At 39.3% G+C, this 27388-nt stretch overlaps 1 protein-coding gene and 1 non-coding gene across 2 annotated transcripts; one reads left to right on the top strand and one right to left on the bottom strand.

Moving 5' to 3' along the window:
* The first annotated feature begins 1735 nt into the window (after positions 1–1735).
* LOC118429200 (F-box/LRR-repeat protein 16-like) lies at positions 1736–27388 on the top strand. Its single transcript, XM_035839662.1, has 3 exons — positions 1736–2979; positions 23624–23772; positions 26357–27388. The coding sequence occupies exons 1-3, from the start codon at positions 1754–1756 to the stop codon at positions 26503–26505; spliced, it is 1524 nt and encodes a 507-aa protein (XP_035695555.1). The 5' UTR covers positions 1736–1753; the 3' UTR covers positions 26506–27388.
* Positions 8720–8792, bottom strand: Trnam-cau. Its single transcript has one exon. It is a non-coding gene; the product is annotated as a tRNA-Met (tRNA).

The following is a 27388-nucleotide window of genomic DNA, read 5'->3' as shown; positions in this document are numbered from 1 at the left end:
CATTCGCATTCCTTGAGGCTCTAACACAGATACATAAAGAAAGATAGACGCAATAACATTTTACAATATTTTATCAACATCTTGTCGTGTGGTAACATTGTAAATTTTCTCATTTCGCAATAATATTTTTACACCCTCGTGTCTGTTATTCCTTTGCGCTTGCGTGTGCAATGACATGGCAATACGTCAAAATTTGATATAATAAAGATTTTTTTCACCACCCACGCCTTTGCCATGGGCGCTTTATTCGCCTGTATGCCCAATTTGCTGAGAAGCTAATCCGCCCATTCATCATATTCAGCTTTCTCAGATATTGAACATTTACCAACGCCGTGCATGAATAATTAATCATAACGTTATTTTTTTTTTTTTGCAATGGGCTATAACATGAGAACGCGAATTGGATACGTTCGGCCCGTTGCTGGTTAGATATTGACTGTACTTTATACAACAACGAAAAAAAGCGTCCTTTTTGAAAATATACAACATAATTTTTATGTTCCCTTATTCCCGATACTTAAATACCACGAAAAAATTTATATTTCTCATGCAATTAGATAAACCATACATTATTGATTCCATCTGTCCCTATGTTTATAACTGTTTTAAGAAACGAAAAGAAGTTGAACTTGTACATACTAGAATGTATTAGCGTATGTAGATGTGATAAGATACCTTTTTCTTATATTAAAATTGTATCTTATCACTAGCGCTACGACCTGAACTTAGCTTGTTTGAGCACAAATGTACAATAAAGGTCATTCATTCATTCCTTCCTTCATTCCTTCCTTCATTCATTCCTTCATTCATTCCTTCATTCATTCCTTCATTCATTCCTTCATTCATTCCTTCATTCATTCCTTCATTCATTCCTTCATTCATTCATTCATTCATTCATTCATTCATTCATTCATTAATTCATTCAATATCATCATATAGTCAGAGAACGTCGACCAATGATAAGACTCCACTTCCTCATAACCACCGGTCATTAAGAATCCGGATAATGACCACTTATTGCAAGGATGCAATTTATGGATTGTTTTGCCCGTGATGTGATGGAAAATACAGGGTAAATTTGGCCCGTACTAGTTGAATATCAACATATAGCCAGAAAAGGTCGACCAATGAGAAGACCCCATTTCCCCATAACCACCGGTCATTAAGAATCCAGATAATGACCACTTATTACAAGGATGTAATTTTTGGAATTCTTTGCCCTTGACGTAATGGAAAATACTGGATAAATTTGGCCCGTACTAATTGAATATCAACATATAGCCAGAAAATGTCGACCAATGATAAGACTCCACTTCCCCATAACCACCGGTCATTAAGAATCAAGATAATGACCACTTATTGCAAAAATGCAATTTATGGAATTCTTTGCCCGTGATGTGCAGGAAAATACTGGGTAAAGTTGGCCCGTACTAGTTGAATATCAACGTGTAGCCAGAAAACGTCGACCAATGAGAAGACTCCATTTCCCCACAATCACCGGTCATTAAGAATCCAGATAATGACCACTTATTGCAAGTATACCATTCTTTGGATTTTTTTGCCCGTGACGTGATGGTTAATACAGAATAAATTTGGCCCGTGCTAGTTGCATATTAATGCCGTTTTAATATCGATCTGGCCCCGCCAGAAAGAGCGAATGGGAGCTCGTCTACGGCGCATTACCATGAATTACATGTGCCGTGCGCCGATTATTGATGCAGCCCCTAGGGAAATGACAACGTATGAATCTTTCATGTGGCGCAACGCAGTGCAAAGCAGCGGCTTGTATCGCCTCCGCCGCGGCGAGAGCTCGAGAGATGGCCGAGGCTGGTGGTGGTCACCGTCAGAAAACGCCTGCGTCCACTGCTGCAGAAGTCTCTGTGCCTTACTAGGGCGTTGGGCTATGGAGAAAACGACAACAGACAACAACCCAACGTCGCCAGTCAACGGTGGGATCTCCAACGGTGTGCCTGCGAAGGATATGAAAGACGCCAACGCCAACACGACAGCCAAGTCGCGCTTACCTCGCTCGAAAAGGATGCCTCTTCTAAAGGATGGTTTACGGACAGGAAAGGAAGGAGGTGGGGTAAGTACAACCACCTCTTCCGCCGAGCACAGAGCCTTATTTGACGAGAAAATTTTGTCGCGCTTGTTCACGTATTTCTGGCCGTGCGAGAGATGCGTGCTCGCACAGGTGTGCAGCAAATGGAAGCAGGTTCTGTACCAACCCAAATTCTGGCGTGAAGTTACGCCCATCCTCCACTGCAGAGAGCTGTACACCGAAGGCACGGACGGAGAAAAAAGGTTTGTGGACCTGACTAGCTTTCAGCAACGCGGGTTCGAATCCGCTTGCTTGGTAGGCGTAGCCGATTTGGACATTTGCGAATTTATCGACAACTACCCTCCCTCCAAGAAGACCATTAAATACATCTCGCTCAAGAGATCCACTGTGACGGACGCGGGGTTAGAGGTCATGCTGGAGCAGATGACGTCATTGACGGGCCTTGAACTTTCGGGTTGTAACGACTTTTCCGAGGCCGGACTGTGGTCGAGTTTGAACGCTAGAATAGTCAAACTCTGCATCAGCGACTGCATCAACGTTGCAGACGACAGTTTGGCCGCCATAGCTCAGTTGCTGCCCAACTTGCGAGAGTTGAATCTCCAGGCGTATCACGTGACCGACACAGCTCTTTCCTACTTCACCACCAAGCAGAGTCACTCCATGCACACACTGCGCCTGCGCTCGTGCTGGGAAACAACCAATCACGGCATCGTAAACATCGTGCACTCCCTGCCGAACTTGACCTCCCTCAGCCTGTCGGGATGCTCCAAGATCACGGACGACGCGGTGGAACTCATCGCCGAGAACTTGAAGAAGTTGCGCTCCTTAGACCTGTCTTGGTGCCCCCGCATGACAGACGCCTCCTTAGAGTACATCGCCTGCGACTTACACCGTCTTGAAGAACTAGTTCTGGACAGGTAAGTCTTAAAGCTATTCTACGTAATTTGTTTGAGTAACCACCAGAATTAGACCCTCCTGGCTGTAAACAACAACTTTCAGGCCTCCAGTAGGCACCATAGGGGGTGGGGTAATGAGTTCACCACACTTCAGGCTGGCTACAGGGGAAATATCTTCTTCTCCTTTTTGTATTGTCCAATATTACGTAATGTAGCTTTAAAGGTTCTCAATGTAGAATTTTTGTGACAAGCCCCAAAATATTAATATTACTGGCATTGAGATGCACATCTTAGCAAAAATTAGTAATGTTAACACCGCAAATACAATTCGCACTGTGGTTCCCCCATTTTTAGTGGAACCAATGAATGCACCCTTGCAAAGTGTAAACACACTGGCAGCTTTTCTATGTCTTTGTTCAATGCACGGAGGTTGTATTTTAATGCCCTGCCCATTGGTCTTAATATTCACTTTTCTTAGCATTTTCTTAATATCACCCTTCAAGTTGGTACTTTTAATAGCTGAGTACCTAATTCTATGACGTCATCTTGAAGCCTCCCAGTGGACGAGCCAATTAGAAATTAGCACATAAATGCTAAAATATAACGAAAGAAAAAACCTTCAGTGTGCTATATTTGCTATATCCTTGCATGCTTTACTATACAACCATTCATTGCAACTTATGACTTACTAAGTAGTCTTATATGGGCGAAAGACAGCATGTGTAATTCAGTTATATTTGTATTATCTATACATTACTTGACATGTTCAGCGCTTCAGACGTGTATGCCACAAATAGAGCGAGTTGATTTCAATACGCCAGTTCGCTGTTGCAACTGAGCAGGTGCATTGAGACGGATTGTGGGTAATATGTCAAAGGTAAATGCCCCTATACAACTAGTTAACAGCCCTTGTCTAGATGCATGCACAGATTTTTTGTTTTGTTTCTGCCATTTGGATAATTGTGTAGTTTAAATCGTCAATTATATATCATTGGCAGCTCGTTAGTGAAGTTTCATTGTTTCACTATCTTCGCTGTCCGAAAAGGACATTCCGTAGCTACAAAAATAATCGTGTTACAGCACCGGGAAAATGTTCACCATATTGTACGTGCCGTTGGCATGAAATAAGAATGATCGAATGACGTATTTCCCAGTTTCGTGGTCTCAAGAGAGGGTCAACGATACATTTGGCAATCTGGTGATTAGGTTCGATGACAGAGAATCTGAAGTTTCTGAGTTAGAATCCATAGTAGTGCCAAGTGCTGTGCTCCTGGGAAAAGGACTTTACACCTACTTCACTCGAGGTGAAAACGAGTACCTAACTACGGTTAGAGACGTCCTCTCAGATCGTAGGTAATGCCGGAGGAGAGCCGCACCTCGAAAACCTTAAAGGGGCATTCCACTCCATACGGGAGTGTTATTCTCCGATATATAAATTTTAGGAAGTAATAAATACATACAACTTGACATTATACGATAAAGTACCCAGTTTCTCCATGTGCTTCAAAAGCATTCAGTCTTCTGCTAAACTCCAAAAGTACCCTCTAATTGAATTAATCTTATGGCTGAATACAGTGCAAATCTTTTAGGTAAGGTTACAAAACTAATTTCAGGATCGCTGAAAAATCTCGTCTTGTTATGTGTTCTTTGCTACCTTATGAGCAATTTGCCTTCTCGGTGTGCTTAGCGATCGTCATTTATTCCGAAAATATGCACGATAAACAAGTGTCTATGTGTATAGGGAATACATGGGTAGGGTCTGCATGGGTTTAGTGAGTGTCATATTGTTTTACAAAACACACATCGCGAAATTCATCTCAAGGTGAATTCCAAAAAAATCGGCTGATTATGTATTCATTGACACATTATCTATTGGAAACACCACCCCCTTCTGGAGTGGAATGCCCCTTTAATTGTTCCTACTGTGCAAAACTGGTGCGATACGTATACGCCCAAATACGGATTCACAAGGTTATGCGATGTTGACGTGAAAAATTGAAACTAATGTCTTACTACAAACAGCTTTGACAGTTTGGAATATTGAGTAATAATTCTGATTTTCAAGACATGCCACCAGACCTCAAACAATAAAAATTCAAAATATATTTCGTAGGTCCCTTAATGGTAGTTAGTTTTCAATCAGTTTTCTAATTTGATCCATCACTCAAGTGAAAAATATGAAGTAATAACTAGATGTGTACTGATTGCAGCTCTAAGCTGTGATGCTGTCATTATGATTAATGACTATGTTGCAATATGATAAATGACTGGGATCAGATTAGTCAGGAAGAAAGGATTTTTATAATCATTTCTAAAGATTTGTAAAGGATTTCCGTTTCAGACGACTCCCTTCTGACAAGCGTCATAACTATCATTTATCATCATTAATATATGTGAGGAGGAAGAATCATTAATATTCCGTACATCAGTCGGTGGCAATATTTACATATGAATTATGCCATGTCGATACTGATTTCTTTTTCTGTCAGAAATGATCGGTCGAATTTTGATTTTTAATGAAGATCGATATAAAGTTATTCGTCTTCCATCTATCTAATACGCTTTTGCTTTATTGGCAATTTACTGTTCAAATAAGGTTTGCAGAACAATTAGAATACTGCGTGAATATCTTAAAGTACACATGATATAGTCTAAGTTATCTAACGGTATTGGGAAGGAACTGTTTTCCATTCTTATAATAATCAATAATCTTAATCTAATTATTCTTCCGAAGCTGTTTTGGTGATCTAAATTTTTCCGCTATTGTACAATATTTTCAGATTCTTCTAATATGCCTTGACCAATCACAGATATAGATCAATCAGAATCAGCACCAATCTAAATCAAAGACCAATCAGAATCAAGACCAGACAAAATAACAGACCAAACCAGAGGCCAATCAAAATCAGAGATCAGTCAGAACCAGGGGCCAATCATAATCAGAGACCAGTCAGAACCAGGGGCCAATCATAATCAGAGACCAGTCAGAACCAGGGGCCAATCATAATCAGAGACCAATCACAACCGATAGAAGAACATATCACGAATTTGATTGGCTCTCATAGGAAAATACGCCATTGGTGGATCGTCAGTTCCCTTCAATTTCTTGGACGTCAGTCGGCTCTGCACTCCTAACTATATGATGTTTTAATTGGCTCCAGCGTTTTTGTTTCGTCTGTTCTTTTACAATACCAAGGCGCCAAAGGAAAAAAAGGAAAAACAAAGGAAAATGTGAAAACATTTAAGAAAAGCATGTATAAAATTCATAGCATAGCGAGGCATGTATTTCAGATCCCGACCAAAAGCTTGAATCCTTTTCATTGGCTTCAGCGTTTTTGTTCATTTTGTTCTATTTCTCTAAAAATGACCTTCGTTATATTGCTGCCGTCACACAAGAATAGGGAAATGTGAAGAATGTCTAAAGACAGCATATATAAAATTCATAGCATAGCGAGGCAAGAAACCCGGCCGCAAGCTTGAATTCTTTTAATTGGCTCAGCGTTTTGTTCCTTTCGTTCTATTTGATCACCATAAATGACTTCCGTTACACTTCTGCCGTTCTAGAAACATATGGAAAGGTGAAAACATTCAAGGCCATCGTATATACAATTTATAGCATAGCGAGGCATGTATTTACGAAACCCGGCCGCAAGCCTAAATCTTTTGCTGCAAATTCTGGCAAAAGGTTGATAACCTCATTCCCTCATATTGTTGACGCCTCCACATTCCCCACCTCAATATATAACCCATTTCCTGACACCCCCTCTAGTGTAGGTCACGAGATATTCTGGGCCTATTCTCCAAGCGATACGCTAATCAAATCCCAAACAGGATGGAAAGTTCCGGATAAGTGCCATATATATAGTCATTGATCGATCACACCACCAGTAGCTTGTAATAAATCCGGATATACAGCGCTGCCTAGAACTACTCCCAGGGGACCAAGCTTTGTCAGCTAAATTTATAGTGATGGTGGAGGTATTTCTATACTTCTTCAAGTCAGAAGTTATTATATACACAGTAGAAGACGTTTTTTTAGAGGTACAAGCCGAACGGGGTAATGATTGTCATAAATCTACAGACCGTTGCTTGGTCGGGCTTTATTACGTTGTTATTGCAGTGCGCGGTATCTTTGATGTGATCTTTACTGAGGAGGGGCTGAGTGCAAGGAATATTAAAAAGTTTATCTTCTTTGGTAGAGTAGGGCGGAATACTTATAAGAAGTTTCGTGGTTCTATGCAGGCATGCGCGGCAAAATACATTGTTCGTCGGAAATATGTCTAGGTGAAGAACATTGAAAGGGGTAAACAAAATATGCGTTGACATAGACCAAGCAAGGCAAAGAACTGTTTAGCTGTCCAAGTTAGGAGAACTTGACATATTACCAGTAGTGCTTCTCGCTGCGCATGCGTATATGGAACAGGGAAATTCCTTTCTAGCAAAGAGAGTTTTAAGAATTAAACACTTGTAATTTTGAAAAAAAAAAACGGAACCATTATTAATACCACATTCTATTATCTACAGTGATGGTGCATATTTACAAACGTTGTGCTGTGAATTTTAGCACACAGCAATGCCTTCAATAATGATATCTAAGAAGACAGTAAAAGTTTATTGTACAACATTTGTAAAACGAGTTCAATGTAAGGCAAAGTTACGCATACTGTATAAGACAAGCTATATAGTAGAAATAAACTAATGACTTAACAAAATGTAGATTTAAGGCTATGCTATATTCGGAGATGTACAGTGTACAATGTGAAACAAATCCAGAATGTCCAATGGAGTCATATATGCAATTGGTGTTCACTCACTCACTCATGGCCCGTAACCGACCACAGTGGTCGTAGGGACTCCACGACATGCAAATGTTTTTGCCAAAGGTGTTCAATTTACTTCTAGGGAAAATGGCATTTTCTATGATTTTGGCATAGTAGATGAAAATGAAGATGAAAAATTATTTGAAAATAATATTTGCCTTTCTAGAATGACACACGTGAAATATTTTAGGGTCCATATTCCATATATTCTACTGGTGAAATTCCAAGCTTCAAGCGATGTGTATCGGGTTCTGTACGGTCGATACCAGAGGTTAACGACCCCCGAGTGACCAATCAAAATGGCTGTCTCATAGTGAAGGTATATGATCGAAAAGAAAAATGGTCCCCCGTAGTGAGATACAACATAATGCGTATGGCATGACAATCTGCTGTCCATCATACAGTTATGGTATAGTATATATGTTCGAGGTAAAGCATGTATGTCTGATGGCATACAACATTTGCAATGTTGCCTTGTATGTCATCTGTATTGCCTTGTTGCAAATTTGATATGGCCATGTTGATTTGATTATATGAATGGCATTCTCTGAGAACCATAAAGCTGATGCGAGCATGCGAATAAAAAAATGAATTTAGCAAACGTTACTCTGTATATATCTATTGGTACTTGGTTGTTTTATACTACTGTACAGCGCATACATTACACGTGGCACAGAGGAAGAATTGAAGCCCCTTTTTATCACAATTTTCCGCATGCTTTCACCAGTTGATTCCAATTTGACCCGGGATTTGTAGATTCGTTACGCTCTCAGCATGACTTCACGGTGCCGCATCAGTTGAGATGTGTAAAGTTCAGAAATAACTGTCATCTCTTCTGAAATCTCTTCTGAACATTGATGTTCTTGAGGCGTCTGCGAACGTCTATATTTTTTTCTCTCTAAAACTCAAATAAATAAAAATAAAACGAAAAAAGAAAATACTGCCCCGTGTGAGGATCGAACTCACGACCTTCAGATTATGAGACTGACGCGCTGCCTACTGCGCTAACGAGGCTGTTGGAAGAGGAAGGAGACTAACAAGCCCGTATGCATGCATCTTTATACTAGTTTTAAACACCATGCCCTTCAAATGCCAACCGGTGCAATGGCCTAGTGTGTAGAGTTTTCGCCTTGCATTCTGTAGGCCGTGAGTTCGATCCCCGGCCGAGTCATACCAAAGACTTTAAAAATGGTACATGCTGCTTTCTGCTTAGCACTCAGAATTCGGGAAAGAGTATGGCAGTTGAACACACCACTACCATTGTATGTCTACTAGCCCCCTGCTGTAGTGATTGCACAAAGTTGTGTGGCCCAGGGCTACTAAAACGCAGATGAAATCCGTTCTATCTGACGCGGGGAGGACTTTGACTGCCCTTCAAATGCCAGTGAAATACAATTTCCTGTAATTCAACTAAAATTATAAAAGTTTAATCTTTTCTAAGACATCTAATAGCCATGTAATCTTTGAATTCATTGACAATTAGTCAATTAGAGATGGGTCGTTGCGTCAGAGAACTGACTATCTCATTAGCTGATACGCCTACGCCCTACGAAAGAGCACACAGTTGAAAATTGCCATAAAGATTACGAACACTTTTCCAGAAATTATACCCTTTTGCGTGATTGAAAGAAGAAATTGAAATTCCCTGTCACTTCTTTGTCTCATTCCATAGTTCTTACCCATGTTTTGATTTAATTTATTTCATTCTGACATTCGTCTGTATAAAAAAATGATCGGAGAATATTGTTCTGCTAGCCCTTGTAACTGCACAATATACAGTTAACACTGTAGTTGGGTATCATGCGGAGTTTGCTGTTACGTACTTGGGTATACAATTTTTTTAATGCATTGAGTATGATTGACGTCTGTCTTTCTTTCCAATAGGTGTCCAACGCAGTGCACATTAGGGGTGGGTACCGGTACAGAAAATTCAGGTCCAGGTCCGGTTCAGGTCCAAAGGATCAGGTCCAGGTCCGGACCTGAACCTGGACCTGATGCAGTATGACTCATACCAATGGTCCATTTCACTACAAAGAAATCTGTTTGGTGGAGTATTAGACTTACACTGGCATTTTAAAATCTTACAACGCTAACTGCACCTGTATGATTGGCTGCAAAACTTGGTAGAGATTACTATAAGCTCTACTCTACTTCACTCTTGTAATTTTCTTCCACCTGCAAGCGCCAAAACGTGTGAATGCCTAATAAAATAATCTGTTAATTTTATCATCGGTCCAACATCCGGTCCACCTAATTTTTTCAGGTCCGTTTTTTCTGGACCGGTCCAATAGGAAAAACCGGTTTTGTACCGGTAAGCTGTACCGATACCCAGCCCTAGTGCACATCTTGACATATACCTAGTGTTGGGTACCGGTACAAAAAATTCAGGCCCATGTTCGGTTCAGGTCCAGGGGATCAGTTTCAGGTCCTGACCTGAACTGGACCTGTGTGAAAACTTGTGAATGGAAGATACTCAACACAATGGTTCCTTTCTCTACAAAGAAATCTGTTTTGTGGCACATCGACTCCCCATTGGCGTTTTAAAACCCTACAAAGCTAACTACCTCTATACGATTGAATGTAAAACTTGGTCGAAATAATTATAGACTCTACTCTACTTTGCTCTTGTTATTTTCTTCGACCGGTAAGCCCCCAAACGCGTGAATGCCTGATCATATAATCCAATAGGTCCAACATCCGGTCCACCGAATTTTGTCGGGTTCGGTTTATCCAGACCTGTCCAATAAGAAAGAAATGGTTTTCTACCGGTACACCGTACAGGTACCCACCCCTACATTTAACACAATGAGACGTCCAACAGACGTGACCAATAATAAGCTTGCGTATGATAACCCAATCATTAACTTACACAGCACGCATTCTGAGATATACCTAATTGGGTCAAAATTCTTCCGCCCGACTTGAGAGCACGGTATTGACGCGCATTCGGCCAATAACACTCATTACAGGGTTAATTACCCAAGATGTAAGGATCACAGCACCTCTTTGATGTCGGCATACGTGTAACACGAATGTCGGGCTAGCTTCCGGAGAATAAAGTTCGTTATTATTCAAAACAGATCGGCGTCCTAGATAATCGCTCACCCGCGTGCGTCACAAGTGGTAAAATCTGGCGGTGCAACCACCGGGCGGAAATCAAAGATGTTACTATATATCCGTTTTACCTAAAATGGGGAGACGCATTCAAGCAGAGCTTTTAGATGCATTCCTGATTTTGATAAAGTGTTTTCATAAAAAGATTCACCGTTTCAAACAAGAAGCTCTCTGGAAGTCCAACTATCCAAATGGTAATATCTACATCCTTTTCAGGAGAGTTAGGATCCCTACAGTGTATTTTACGACCATTTCAGGTCTCAAGAAATCATAAAGATATACGAACTTTATTCATGACTAAAAACGGGCAAATGAAAATGCCTCTAGACTGCAGCAGCTATATATTACGCATATTGCATTGGGCTTCCAACGGAGGGTTGCAATAGAAGCTGAGATAAAGGCTATATGTGATTTACCAGAGTGTTGTAGATGAAGGTTTGGTGACCTAGATGGCAAACGACGGTGGATAATCACCGAGGCATCCTTCACTTTCTACGAGCTAACAACCACCGAAATTTCAGCACCATAAACAGATACTACACAACGATAAATCTCGGTTGCACCATTAGCGCAAAAGGCCAATACGTCTCATGGGGCAAAACAATTTTCTGAAGAGAACTAGTTTTCTGGAAGAAATACAATTCCATCGTGTTAATGACCCCAAGTGGTAAGATACAGTAGACCGGCAAAACAACTTCATGCGATTATCACAAGCATGCAAATTGTGTTTACCTATTTTGCATATTAGAGAACATTGGTGACAGATATGCAAAATACATGTATCTAATTTGCATATTAGGGAAGATTGTTAAAAGCCTTACAACAATTTATTTTTTTGTTCTCTGGCTCTGTATTCCTATGTGTAATGCGAAGGAACATGAAAAATGTACACCCCTAAATGATGGTGCCTACAGGTTTTGGGGTTTACCAGAGTCCACGGAGAGATTCTTCAATACATTCAGAGAACACATCCCAAGGGTTTTATGTTAAAGTGTCTATACAACACGAGATGACAAGACAAGATGGGATGTGCACCCAAGCTTGTCCGAATAGGTCTCAACCGCCGTGCACACGTTTCCTCGGAACACGACACTAATGGATTTTGTATTGTGATGTACATCATCTGGGATGCTACCTCTCAAAGATAATGCATTTGAGTCTATGTAGACCTCGCCATGTACAGCACTCGAAGCGTGCCGTACACGGTATATTTCACATTGCGATACACATATATCTTTAGATGTCAGAACTCCCATAATGCAAAAATAGGCAAATATGTCAAGAACTGCTCTGCTATCAGAAAGAATACCGAAACCAATGATTAGCCTTCTCCATTGCAATACTATATCAAAGACTTATGTTAGCCCTCATTGTTATGTAAACTAGGTTGTTAAGCTTTCTCCTATACCTCTATTTTGTACTTTGTGTAATAGTTGTTGTCATACATTGTATCATGTACAATTGATGTGCAATAGAGTTCTTTATATATGATAGAGTCTAGCTGACGGAGAACGCTGCATTGCGTTTTGGGAAGCGATTGATTTTTTTTGCGGTTTACAATAACAACTAGGGGACATGCTTGACTAACGTCAGTCTGCGAGCTGCTTCGCCAAGGGGAGCCGAGAAGAAGGGAACGGTTTTGGACAAATTTGAGCGGCCATCTTGATTTCTTGGTTCAGCAATACAGCGGAAATATCACGATTCTTTTCTTATAGATGCAAGAAAAAAAACAATAAATGAATTTAAGGTAACTAACTAGTAAGCGAACTTAGATTTATGTCAATGTGAAGTAAACAGTTGATTTTGTTTACCAAATACAGTAGGGGCAGGGAAAACTTACAAGGGGTTAAAAAGATTCTAGTTTTAATGGCAACCGTTGTAACAGGATTCTTCGATGGGTTATGTATTTGTTGTGTTGTAATGTATCATTATAAGCAAGTGCAATTTTAGCGTGTAAAGATAGACAGCCTCCAAATTCTTTAAAAATCTATCAAAATGACATACATGTAACCCTACAATGTGACTTGCCATTGATATCTTGTCTATTAGTAAATTTTTGAATAGGCCCAACCTTATGTCTGATTTATGCGACACCAACTACACTTTTACCATGCTTTTCTCACGCGTTTGGCTAATCTGAATGGTGTAATTCAAACCTTTTTTATGGTCCTTTAGACGTCGTAAAAGTATCCGTGTCGGCGCCATTTTATTGATGTGTAATGGCTTGGATTGCTGCACTGTCTGACAGTACGCCAAAACTCCTTTCCAAGAAGGTCATGACATCACCGAATTTTGCCTGCAGCCAACACTTGTTACCACCAACAGGTCACGTAATCCCTGCAGTATGTCATTTATCCGACCAATCGCTGCAGCTACATCTTAAACAGATTGCCTCACAGATGACTTAAGTGCGCAATCTTCACAGAACGCTTGGGAGATAACAATCTTGCACTGGCGGCCAAAAATTGGAGGAGTTTTAGCCGTGCATTCCATGAATATTTTAACGGTATAGGAGCCACCCTGTCTGGTGACCCCGTATTAACAACGCTCACTTTCGAATAGTTATTGGGCATGGGGGGATTGTAACAGTTATGTTGTACTTAGTTGTACACGTGTTATCCACAAGAATTGCTAACTGAATGACAATAATGCACAGATGTCAACTCTTGTTCAATCCATCCTCCCCGCGTCCTAAGCTTCTTTTTAGTAAAAACGATTTTGTACTTTTCAAATGGTGCAACATATTCTGTGCCATATACACAGGCATGGAATATGTTGCACCATTCGCCGTGTATTGTAAATATATGCTATTTCTATAGAGGGATTGCTAACTATTGTGGATGAAACAATAGCTTAGGACACATAAATTGACTCTGCTTTGTCAAATGAGTTTGTAAATTTATCATAAGATTATATTCAGATTTAAAGCAAACTGCTATTCAGTGTAACGTTACAATCCATAATAGACAATGACGGACGGATTTAAAAGGTGACAAAAATGGCGGCCAAATGTTGACAGAGTAACAGTAGCACGCTGTTCAGCGCACGTTCAGCGCACGATTCGAGAAGACCCATCTCACATGCAAGTCGTACGCTTATGCTACATCATTTTTCACTGTGTCTTTTTCATCGGTAAGCATGCACAAATTACAAATTAAGAGACCAATTAGTACCTTTCTATGTGGGCTACAAACGCTAAGTGGTGCCAAATGTCGTCGGAGTGTCTGTAGCACTATTGTGAGAATTCCTCAGTAATAGAGCAATTACGTGCCGGAGTTATGCCTTAGGGAAATCAAACAAGAACAATTTACAGTCCCACGCTGACTATCATTCTACAATTTCCCCCAGCTTCTCCCTAATAGTGTTCTTTTCTATTGCTGCAACTACAATATTCTTTAGTCACCTTTTAAGGCATAGAAACCAACCTCAATTTTCTTTATGTCTTGCATAACTGTATGACAATAATGCATACATTTCGAGTCTAGTTCAATCCACCCTTCAAGCGTCCCAAGCTTCCTTTTAGTAAAAACGATTTACTTTGTGCACTTTTCAAATGATATACACACGCATGGAATGTGTTGCTTGGAATATGTTCAAACAGTGATGATTTTTTAACCCTCATCCGACCGTATGGGGTCATTTTTGACCCCAGGCGTATATTTTAATCTGCCAAAGCAACATTTTTCATCAGAGAAAAAATTCCTTCCATGAATTTGTTTGTATACATGTCTTACAACATCTACCAATTTTTCACCGAGTTTTGCCCATTATTGTATAAGCTATACTTGAAAGTCTGTGTCTTGTTCGGTGGGGTCAAAAATGACCCCAGCCAATTATAAATCATAAATTACATAAATATCAAGACATTTCAATAGAATAACAGGCATTCCTCATCATTGCTATTACAGCAACAAGTTATAGTTGCTTAGATGAGTAAACACCAAATATTTTGAAAGAAATTTAGTGTTTTACTGTAAAACACAGTTTTTCGACATTCTGCATAAATTATGATAATTCACACTAATTACCTATGCTACTGAAAGTGAAAATGTTTCTAATTAATTAAAAAAAAAACAATATATGGACAGAACGTGCAGAAGGAACCTACAAGAAAGATCTTTGCGGGAAAATAGACAAGAGTTATTGTATGTATGTGTTTAGATGGCGGAATATGGTGCATAATTAAGTAATACATTTGTTACTTTTCACAAATATTGTATTTTTTCTTGTTAAATAACATTATTATGCTATCAGTATTATTGCATCATCACAATTATTGTTTAGAAATTGATAAGACAAAACATTGTTTAAGTTAGTTGAGTATGGTAGATTTTCAAAGCAAATGTGGTTTCTCCTCTTTTTCTGCATAAATTATGATAATGAGTAATAACTACTGACACCAAAACTTGTCAAAATATTTTTCATAGATTAGTGAAACAGTAAATACATAGAAATGACAAAATAAGCCAGCAGAAATATGTCTATGAGGAAAACAAAATGGGGTCAAAAATGACCCCATACGGTCAGATTCGTCGTAAAAATGTAACGGTCGGATGAGGGTTAAGGCATATAGACATATCTCCAAATTTTCGATGTCTTGAAGTCTTTATTCATACGTGACTGATGAACCTCTTCAACGATTTTTTATTGCTGTCTTTGTCTTTTCAAGTGGTCTTTGCTACCAACTGCATTTTCTAAATCGACCGTATTGGAGAAATTACCACCATCTCCGTACTGAATGCTTAAGTATAGCTTTATATGAAAGAAAGACATTCTGTCTTAAATGTATGAGTGTAGTAGCTATATGGAACTATTTCAAATGATAATTAAAAAAAACAACCGTAACGATATTTTTCATGATCCATTTTTACAGCTTCCTACAATCCTTTTCGATTAATAAAAAAAAATGTTTGGAACACTTATAGTCATTTGTTAAACCAAGGAGGTTAAAATATATTAGATATTAGGAGGTTAAGATATTTAGGTTACACGTAGCCAACACAATTTGCACATTGTTAAAACTTGAAATCAGTGCACGGTCTACCTCTCATACCTTGAAGACATAAATCAAATCAAAATAATTATATCAAATCTAACTATGTATCAATTTCACCCTTCCCCATATAGGAGGAGTGGTGCTTAGTTGTAGTGCGTGTAGCTAATATCCCCCTAGGGATCCCCAAACCTATGTAGGACACTGTCATATTAACACATCAAGGTTGTTTGCTAAACTATTCGTTCAATGATCCAAATTTTCCATTCAATAGGGGCTATCAACATATTCAATAAAATGGTGGTCATTCTTGTTTAGAGTAACATTCACGCAGCTTCTACAAAAAAATATATATTGTGATGTATGATATTACACAGATGATGCATTGCCTAATACGTTGAAATTCAATTTTCAGCCATAATGCAAGGTTGTAAAACAGGCCCCAATTCCTTTGGGAAATGGCGAATAAAAAGGGTCAAGATGGTAGAATGATAAATTAGGATAGACGCCATGTTGGGGTCAAAGGTCATCAAACGCACCATAAAATTTTGATTTGTCATCTATAATAAAATATCTTATTTTATCTAGTATTTTTCGTGATTATAGCATGCGAAACGATATGAAATTACAGTACAAAATATTGAAAAGCATTAACGAAATCTGTGCAGGATGTATTTGTATGATCGAATTAGCGTTGGAATTAATCAAATTTCGCTATTGATGTTGCTATGCAGATCAATTATCAGATACTCCGGAATCCAAACGTTAAATGGATCTCCCTCGCCCCCATTCCATTTCAAACTCCTTTCAAGTTTATCCCATTATAGATTTTTGCTTTCGTTTTTCTTCGATCGCCCTTTTCGTAATCCAATGACAAACAACTATGCCGATGGTTTGAATGTCTTGCATCTTCCGATAACCCGTTTCACACCTTTTAAAGCCCACCCCGATAAGATGCAAACACCTGTCGTTGAAGTCTCGTGCTCTCTCTCGAGACTAGATAACCCGTGAAAAAGATATGCTGTAAGACATGAAAATTTGGAGGTATGTATCTATATCGTCACTGTTCGAAGAATATTGTAGTAACTCCAAACTCTTGTTAAAACTTTTTCTCAGATTGTATAGTCTGAAGACTAGCAGACACAAATACTACAAATAAATCTAAATCAAAGAAGACTTACATATTTTTGCACAGGCATATCCTGAAAAGAAAACATTAAAAAGGCTAGAAAATTTGCACCCAAACAGTGCTCGAGTCAGACATTTAGAAAAAACATACTGCAAGTTCATCTGATTCCTCACAACATAGCTATACCCTGATACAATGTTGCATTTCTTCACATGCGATCATAAACAAAACTGTTAACGGTAGCACTTTTAAAAGGAAATAAATGATCTAATTATAGCCATTTCTCTGAGGCACTATGTCCACGCAATTCAAAAAGTATTTTACACCTACTCTGCACTAAAAGATGACTTCATTCAAGCCAGGGGAGTAGGATATTGTAAATATACAATATAACGATGACAGACAAACGTTTTAACAATCCACGCACGTCCGCATATAGGTAGTGTGCGATGGCAACGCATTGCCATTGGCATCGCCTGACCTTGATAATCGTAGAGGGATTACAAATCTGAAACTATTTTTACTGTCATTATCTACAAATCTGAATTTACATTTACTGTCATTACCTGCAAATCTGAAACTACATTTACTGTCATTACCTGCAAATCTGAAACTACATTTACTGTCATTACCTGCAAATCTGAAACTATATTTCCCCATCTTGAATAGCTTCAGAATTACAGAAAATGACAGTAAATTTAGTGTCAGATTTGCAGAAAATGCCAGTTAAGGTAGTTTCAGATTTGCAGAAAATGCCTGTAAATGTAGTTTCAGATTTGCAAAAAATGCCTGTAAATGTAGTTTCAAATTTGCAGAAAATGCCGGTAAATGAAGTTTCAGATTTGCAGAAAATGCCAGTAAATGAAGTTTCAGATTTGTAGAATATGACAGTAAATGTAGTTTCAGATTTGCAGAAAATGCCTGTAAATGTAGTTTCAGATTTGCAGAATATGACAGTAAATGTAGTTTCAGATTTGCAGAATATGACAGTAAATGTAGTTTCAAATTTGCAGAATATGACAGTAAATGTAGTTTCAGATTTGCAGAATATGACAGTAAATGTAGTTTCAGATTTGCAGAATATGACAGTAAATGTAGTTTCAAATTTGCAGAATATGACAGTAAATGTAGTTTCAGATTTGCAGAATATGACAGTAAATGTAGCTTCAGATTTTCAGAATATGACAGTAAATGTAGTTTCATATTTTCAGAATATGACAGTAAATGTAGTTTTAGATTTGCAGAAAATGTAGTTTCAAATTTGCAGATAATGACAGTAAATGTAGTTTCAGGTTTGTAGCTAATGACAGTAAAAATATACCTATAACATCATAAATATAATGGAGCAGGGGGAATAGGGCAATTAAGATGTTCAAATAAAAGTACTAGTACCTCGTGATCCCATACACTCGGAATAGTAGTAAACTTGAAAGAGGCGTAAACATTATAGCTGATGCGACCTTTTGATGATTACATACTTAACGACAATTAATTCACCAAAGTATGACAAAGAGATGTTCAAATAACCCCATAAAAATTTCCAAATACAGCTATAAACTAAAAGGCAATGGCTCAAAGACATCTAACTAATAGCTTCCCACGTATTTACATGCAATATAATGTTACAACCCATAATAATCATGTCTACCATTTTGAATTAAATGTTTTAGTTAAGTACAAGCCATTTTGCTAAATGTGAAAACACATATTCTAAACATTTATGTTGCACTTACTATCGAGGACATATTAGCATAGAACAAGGCAAGGATATAGAAATCCCGCCATTTTTGTCGATATGAATGGAATGTCTGTGAATAAATCACGACAGGAAGTGATGCAGACGATAATTTAGTGTTCACGGCTCCATTAGGGACTCGTGCCCAGGGGACGATGCATTCTTGTTCCCAGGGTGCTACGGAAAATTTAATTTTCACTCAGTTCTCGGTCAAACAGTGAAAGACAGACAGTGTTTAATAATGTCTAGTTGGTGTGTGTGAGTCATGCTAAAGTCGACCAATTGTCCTTCAAACGTCAAAGACAATAACACAATGTCACCACAATAGCACGTACCGGCTACATTTTATGCACAACTTGGGCGGGGGGTGGGGGGTGCAAGATACATAATGACAGTATGAATGCATTGGGCCACGGTTTCAAATACATTGCATTGCGTTATACATACAATCAAGAAAGTCAATGTCAAAACTTTGCTGTCATTTTTAAAGGAAAACGTCGTTTTTAACGTGAATTTCTTTACATATATGATTAATTTCAGAATAATGAAAAATATCAAATTGCCATGAAATTCTGACGCTTCATCTTCTCAGCTTCAAATTCGCAGTTTATAAGAACGTTTTCAGATAGCCTGCTCCCCCGTGGTCGTTTGAAATGGACTAGTCCTAATGTGATTTGAGTGGTGACGAATGACAGTGCGGCGGAACATGACCCACACTGCCACTGTGTAACAGATTGCAGTGTAAACAGTGTAGAGCCCCGGCACCAGATGACGCCCGGTCCCCGGACGATTCCTACCATCATTTCTCCTCCTTTAAACGACATTGCCATTGGGGAATAATTGGGTGAACTGGGAATACAATATACATGTTGAGTGTTTGCAGCACATGCCGAGATTTACGAATCATTTCTCAGTTTTTATTTGTTTTGAGTTTTATTTATTTCACAGCCAATTTAACCTACAGACCGTTGGACCGTTTTCAGCAATAATCCGGATCATGGTTTAAACTCCGCATGCGCAGTGTGATGAATTGTGGGTAATATGTACTACTAGTATGTCATAGTTACAGGCTCCTTAGATACAAACAAAGTGAGTATCTGGAGATGGTATCAAATATTGTTGAAATATAAATGTCCTGTCAATAATGCAAATATCATTTTATGCTCAGAAGCAACTTGTGAATAATGTCAAAAACTATACTGCAAAAATCTTACTGACAAGAACGACAAAAACATCCTGTCAATAGTACAAAACATTTATATTGACAGGAACGTCTTATAAATAGCCTTTATCTTTTTGAAAGCTTTTGTGATTTTTAGAGCGGCACTATATACCAATTAAATCTTTCAATTGCATAATATTCAATGTACCCTTGTTAACATGATACCCTCGTATACAGCAAACATTGAATCAGATATCGAGGTTTTATTCAGCCATTATATTACGGATGGCAAAATTTGTTTGACAAATCTACGTCACATAGCCGTACTCTCCAAGCAGAGGTCGAGTCGCGGAGATATACTAGTAGTCGAAAAAAATACAGAGCCGCTCCTCCTAGTATATCTCCGCGACTCGACCTCTGCTTGGAGAATAACATAGCCGGCAATGTAACTGCCTTGCTGATCTAAGTTGAATCTTAAAGCCGCTGTCGAGACATTTACATCAACGAAGTGCAAATATTTGCCTCCGGCGACTCCTCTTCTGCAAGCCCCGTCGTCGTGATAATGTGTCACGACTCAATTTCCTCCACTTCAAGGTAGATCTGACCAAAGCTAGCCTCCTTTGCGTCCTTCTCCCTCCGTTAGTGTAGTTCGTACTGGGGTGAGTGGGTGCACATAAGCTATTTTCAACAATCGTGCATCCTCCTACGCAGGGACATCCAGCAGCGAAATCGCCTGTCTGGATGTACCCTGCTTTCTTAACCGTCACTCTTAGTTCCTGTGGACCCCCCCCCCCCAACCTACCCAAACCAGCTGTCAGTCAATCAGAGAATAGGCCTCGGTTGGGAAAGCAGGGTACATCCAGACAGGCTGTTTCTACGTGGGGTGTGCCTGCGTAGGAGGATGCAATCGTGGCAAGGTTATCATGCCGGGAAGGTCTTACTCTTAAGAAGGCGGCCACAAGACCCTACCTGCCTTGCCGTGTTTGGTGAAAATAGCGAATCTGAAAATGTAGGAGCCCTTCCACTGGTAAGGAACCTAGAAGATGCAGGCCAACCGGCCTCTAAGTCAGAAAAATTGAGAACATCCCAATTACGTTGATTCATGCATATGTGCTGACACGGGCCAATATTGTCAGACTGATCTACTGAGACATGTCAAATTTTTGAAGGTGTGATGACTGGTTTCGATAGTGACAGAGAATTTCAGCTCCTATTGGATGGATTTTGAAAGTGATTAAGAATCCTAAGCTCCTATTGGATGGATTTTGATAGTGATTAAGAATCCAGAGCTCCCATTGGTGCTCATTATGTTCTCGAGTAAGAGCAGTATGACCATGAGCTCTAGCTCGAGGACGAGGCCCATAAGCTAGCCTCAAAATCTGAAAGATGTAACATACGCTAAATTTCATCCCGTCGTGTTTTTTTTTTAAAATAATATAACATGCATTTATCTATTATCATATCCTCAACCGCAAAGAGAAGAGAAATGTAGTGATTTCTTCAATGCCATATTGTGAGATATAATTTGAGTTGAATGCAAACATTAATAGCGCTGCCTTGTCTCCCTAAACCAGTTTCCAGAAGCAAAAGAAGTACAAGTATATTATGAAAGACAGGAAAACACACAAAACGTACAATAAGAATTATTTAAGTAATTTTTATATAATCTGAGTATAGTTTTAATGTACAGTCAGTTGCTTTTCTGTACCGCAAAACAACCCGTTCGGGCCTTGCTTTGAGGCTGTGACCCTGCCATTATAAGAGACGGTTACACGAAGAGAAAACCCTCCATTTTCCACAAATCACTGCCTGCACTTAAAAGCACACAGCGAGCCCACAACTTATTTATTAACCTCTAACAGGGTCACAGAAGAGAGAGCAGAAGGGCACTTAACTACCAGCTACGGTCGTAAAGATTTGCATGAATCCAAAGTGCTCGATCGAAAGTTTCGAGCTTGTTTGAATCGACCAGTGCGTTAGAGAGTATAATCAGGCTAAATTTAGACGCAGGATGTAATGTGAGCACTGCCAGGTTTGATTTAGCGTGTAGAGGCAGAGCGGTAGGAGGGGTCGGCACTCGTGGTATTCTGGCTCTGTGTTGTACATGTTGATATGCGGTAGAAAAGAACTTTCCACAATAAGGTACCATTCATACAGAGAGAGAGAGAGAGAGAGAGTGCGAAAGAGAGAGGGAGAGAAAAATTGAAACAGATATTGAGAACTGAAGTGGCGGAGAGGTATACACTTTAAAGAAAGAAAGAGAACTATTGCACGACAATTGTGCACGGTACAATGTATTGCAGCAGCTATTACACAAAATAGAGGAATAGAATAAATGTTAACATTCTAGTAACAACACGGGCTAACATAATTCTTTGATACAGTGTAAGATAGAGAGAGACATATAGAGAGGAATTCACTAGATGAACACACAGACTATTTGAGATTTTCAATCTCTGACGGTCTAGATTCTTCAATGATGTACATATACTTTAAATGTGCAATGAAAAGGTAAATATATGAAATGTTTTCAGGACCCAAACATATATAATAGGACTAGACGCCCTCTCGAGTCATTACAATTCACGAAGGACGACGTTTAGAAACTCGGCCGCCATATTGATTTTTTTTCAGTGACAACTCTCCCGGGATACATTGTAATATCACACCGCCCTACTTTTCCTATCTCTTCGGTTGTTAACGAATAATATAGTGTTGCTATGCACAATGTGTATGGTCCCTTGGGCTTTTTTTATACAAGCTGATTAAGAAATATTCGTGCAAGGTACATGAAAAATTGCTCAGCTCAGTAGAAAACATGTATGTCAGGGCAGGCGATCCAGACAAGCCATATTGAGCTCGCTATTTGCAAACCCTGATTCGATTATATCTCTACGATAGCAGAGATCACGCCGAAGGTCACAAATGGTAATCTTAACCTTTGAAAGCTTGCCAATAAAAACTGACAGTGTGTAAATGTTGAATCTTCCCCTTCTATAGCTTTTGGTTGGGTATGCATGTGTTGGCACCATCGGTAACAAAACGTGTATCTTTTGTATGCCTATGGCCTCTCACGCGTAATGCGCTTCTAATATATCTCCCGCCGACGGAACCGATCAATATTCCATTTCTTCCGCGACTCAACAGTCAATTTACGCTCCTAAAGCGCTCTTTTTTAGCAAAGCCTGTCAATTTGAGTGATGTTCACGAAGGCATGAGAATTGGGTTTGCCTCCCCAAAAGACGTCAACCAACCGTCGCGAAGTAAACGCGATTGAGTGACTGCTTGTGGCCAGTCAGATTATTGGGTCATTCATCGACCATTCCTTTACTTAGAGCTTTGCTCGGATGTTAACATGATATTATAATATACCTTGCGCAGCTTCTGCTTAGGCTTAGGTCCCATTTCTAAACAGGGGCCTGGCCGGGATGTTTGCAGAAACGAAAAATAAAATAAAAAAAAAGTGTTTACTTACTAAATGAACATACACACAATATGCCCATGACTAATTTTGTTAACGTTTTGTGTGTTTTGTTGCCCTTTACATCATTTTCTCACTAACAAAGATTTTCTTGTAATGATAACTCCAAATGCGCATTATTCAAAGTGTAAAATTGTATCACGACATCATATGCAAAGTACGCAGAATCCTTCCGACTCTCGGACCTTCTTGACTTAGAATGACCCACTGACGGCCATGTTTGTTTTTCAGGTGCGTACGTATCACAGACACCGGGCTGGGTTTTCTATCTACCATGACGTCACTGACGGCTCTGTACCTCCGCTGGTGCTGTCAAGTCCAGGACTTCGGCCTGCAGCACATCTACAGCATGAAGAAGCTCAGGGTCCTCTCATTGGCTGGTCAGTTAATCAATTACGGCCTCTCATTGGTTGGTCAATTAATTGCGTTAGAATTAGTCTTTTTTTGATGGGGGGAGTGGTGTCGTCAAGCAGATGGTGGGTGACAACCCAGCATCTTTGACAGTCATCCAAGCCAACAAGAACAATTCAAAATAAGTGACTGGTTTTGGACATGCGAAATGTCAGCATTTGTAAGGAATGGGTGGCTGTAAAGGAAAGATCACGATCTTTCATCCCCAACATCTGCTTGGAGTGTAGGAGGTTGTTGTTCATCGTTAAACGTTACGGGTAATCATATACAAACAAAACGAGAAATTAACTTGCGAAGCAATTTTGCCGAATATAGTACAGAGTAAATTTATTTGGCCTGCTTGAACGTAAAATGTCTTTTTTTTTTGCAATAAGGCACTTTGAATACTTTTAAGTAAAACATATACCTCGTGTAGAATTTTCGTACGAAGGTTTCCGTACTTCAATTATATTTCAGTTTTAAAAGTTTCGCGAAGGGCATTGATTTTCACCAACCTTTTCCTGGGCATAGTTTGAGAAGTGACTGTGTGGGCGATTTAGCGTGGGTGTGTGGACTGGTATCAAATAGACTGAGAAAGTACCTTACAGACAACTTAAAGCATATTTACAATGAAGATCTCAACATCACCAGGGTGATATCCAAATAGAACGAAAACAAACGCCAGAATAAAAGCCAAGGTAAGCTTTGAAATATACAGTGAGACACCAAAACCGGAAGTTTCGATGCATACAGTAAAACGGCCGTTAGGGGAAACGAAATCTAATCGTCTCTTCATTTACAAACACCTACCAACACGACCTACCAATATACCACATAAAATAAAGATCTATGCAAGATTTTTCGAGCTATGCTGTCCACAGTTAGTCACACGCACCCAAAAACATAGGCAAAGGTAAAATTTACCAAATGTATTCGTAACGATTTGAACAATTTTCGTATAGCCCATTGCAAACGATATACAATGTAACAGGTATACCACATGCAACGGAAAAATTGGTTACGTGACGCTGTTTAAGGGACACTCACATTGCAAATAAAGAAAAAAATTAGCATCTGCCAGTGAAAGATAACGGTCATTATTCAATTTAAAAGATAAGGTCGTGTACTTTTAGCTTGCATGATAAAAGATGTCCATGTAGCTCAATTGGTAGAAGCTTTGCCATTGAGCTCTTGGTTCCAATTAGTTGGTAACTTTGAGACCCCGGTTTGAATCCGGGGAAATGCATCCTTTTTTTTGCAATCATTTTTCAAAGGAACGTACAAGTAAAATTGAGTCTTGAGTTCCAAATGGTGCCTCGAAAACGCTACAAAATCCTCAGTAAAAAATCAAGGTGCATGTCCTTGGTGCTGATACTTGGAATGTTTTGCATAGAACACTTATCACAAGACAATAGCTTTACTCTATGACTGACGGGTGAATCTATGATATGATATTGAACTTGGCAGGTGGCAAGAATGATGCAAAATGTCAATATTTCTTCCAGGATGCATAAGATGCTTTAAATTAAAATTCTGCTTTCTTTTCATCCGTTTTCTGAGATGTGTGCTTTCTATCACATTTGCCACCCCTCTGCTACTTTGCAAATGGTATGATCCCAAGGTGCTCTGACCTCTTCGACCTCTAGAAACCAGAGATAGATCCGGCTATCTTTCTCTAGTCCCATTAGAGCTAGCTCTTTTCCACCACACATGGCAGCAGTATATTTCATGTTTTTAAAATGCACACTTTATAGTGCAATAAAGAACGCTGTGGAGCGGATATCAGTTTAAAGCCGGCTGTCGGTGCCAGGATTTCGTGATTTGATAGCTTCGTAGTGCATAGTTCAATAAAACAGGTCGTTCTATGGTGATGTTTCAAGGGCACTGCGTAGAGCCATCTAGAAATATGAATCACCATTCCACATTTTCCCCTTTATCATACAATCTTTGCGTCTATTTTCCTATTCACTGCAAAAATTGAGACAATCATCATTAACCAATCACTGCGTAAAGAAAAAATAGGGTTAGGTCACCTAACTAGGGTTTAAGATTTTTCATCGCGTATTACTCATTAAAACGAAACAACCTTATGTGTCGTAAAATGAAATGTAAACGTGGGCGTACCGTGTAATAGGCTTCCTTTTATGAAAAATGAATTCTTTACAACAAAGGCTTTTATTATTTGATTGGAAGAAGACAAATTACTGAAATCTTGCCATGCAAAAATCCACTTCAAGAAACCACTTGGCTTCAATGTTCTTGCAGGGATACAAGAAATGTCCTAACTTTGGCGAACGTTACAATACTACTTCAATTGGTAAAACATTACATGTATTTGTATCTTGTACTTGCATAAATCCACGCTTGTGGATGATTAAAGGACATGAATTTTTACTTTAAAAATCTGTGTCTGTCTTGTCTTGTGGCTCGTCACTCTCCTTATTCATGAGAAGACCTATCGTCTAAGACGATCGAATTTTCTAGGCCCCCCTGGAGGTCCTCTTAGACGAGTTTGACTGTATCTAATATAACTATTTTGACATGATATTTTCTCTTCGCCCCCCTCCCCCTTAGGCTGCCCTCTCCTGACACCAGCAGGCCTATCCGGATTGGTCCAGTTGAAGAATCTAGAGGAACTGGAGTTGACGAATTGCCCGGGAACAACGCCGGAGCTCTTCCAGTACTACGCACAGCACCTTCCGCGCTGCATGGTCATCGAGTGAAATGCATCACGGGAAAACCACCAGCCATATCCGTCCGCCATATTGAAAATGGCGTCAAGAGGACTCGTGCTTACCATCATCATCACCATTGTTTCCGTTACCCAGAATCACTTGCGTTGAGAAATGTATTGCAAGACACGAAAGAATCAGAGCGAAATGAGATATTGTAGTTTGGTAGTTATGACGTAGGTATTGTAGAAAAGTATGCCCGAATAAGTACATTTGACTTGACGATTTGAACACCTTGCATTGTTCTCGCTGCAAGCGATTGTGGGTAATGTGGCCTATTTTCAAACCTTTCCTATACGAATTGAAGCGTCGTGCATACAAACGATGACTTCGTAGAAGGAAAAATATAAGTTTCTCATTGATGACGACTCGTTTTCATATCCTGACGAAGAATTCACCAAAAGTGTTGTCATACGAGCACTGGTGATATTTTTGTTTGAATATGATTGAACTGAAATGAAAAGAAAGCTTTGGGCATATGTCACCACTTGCTTGTGGGATTCATTGCCTTTGTGATGACAAATGAACAGGTACTTATTTGGCGTCAACCCAGTCTGAGCTTACCATGACGCCTTGGTATTCCACAGCGTATTCTCGCTACCCTCGCGATTCTGCCAATATTGAATATCAGTAATTGAAGTAACGTTACCGTCAGTGCTAAATCATTGATTTATGATGTACATTGAATGTTCCATAGAAGCAATTTTGTCACTGCCAGAAGAATTTCTATGTGCAATTCAGAGAAATACCAAAGGTGAACTGATCGTCGAGTTCCTTTCTTGTTCAGCGAGGTGTAAAAGACTGTGTGAGGAAATGATTGGCACTATCGTTTTCCGGGATTGTCCTGGAAGAAGTTCTTTTTCAACACAAATGA

This window comes from Branchiostoma floridae, chromosome 13, assembly GCF_000003815.2.
Source record: "Branchiostoma floridae strain S238N-H82 chromosome 13, Bfl_VNyyK, whole genome shotgun sequence".
Lineage (NCBI taxonomy): Eukaryota > Metazoa > Chordata > Leptocardii > Amphioxiformes > Branchiostomatidae > Branchiostoma > Branchiostoma floridae.
The sequence above is the reverse complement of the archived record's forward strand: the minus strand, read 5'-3'. Positions and strand labels throughout refer to the sequence as shown.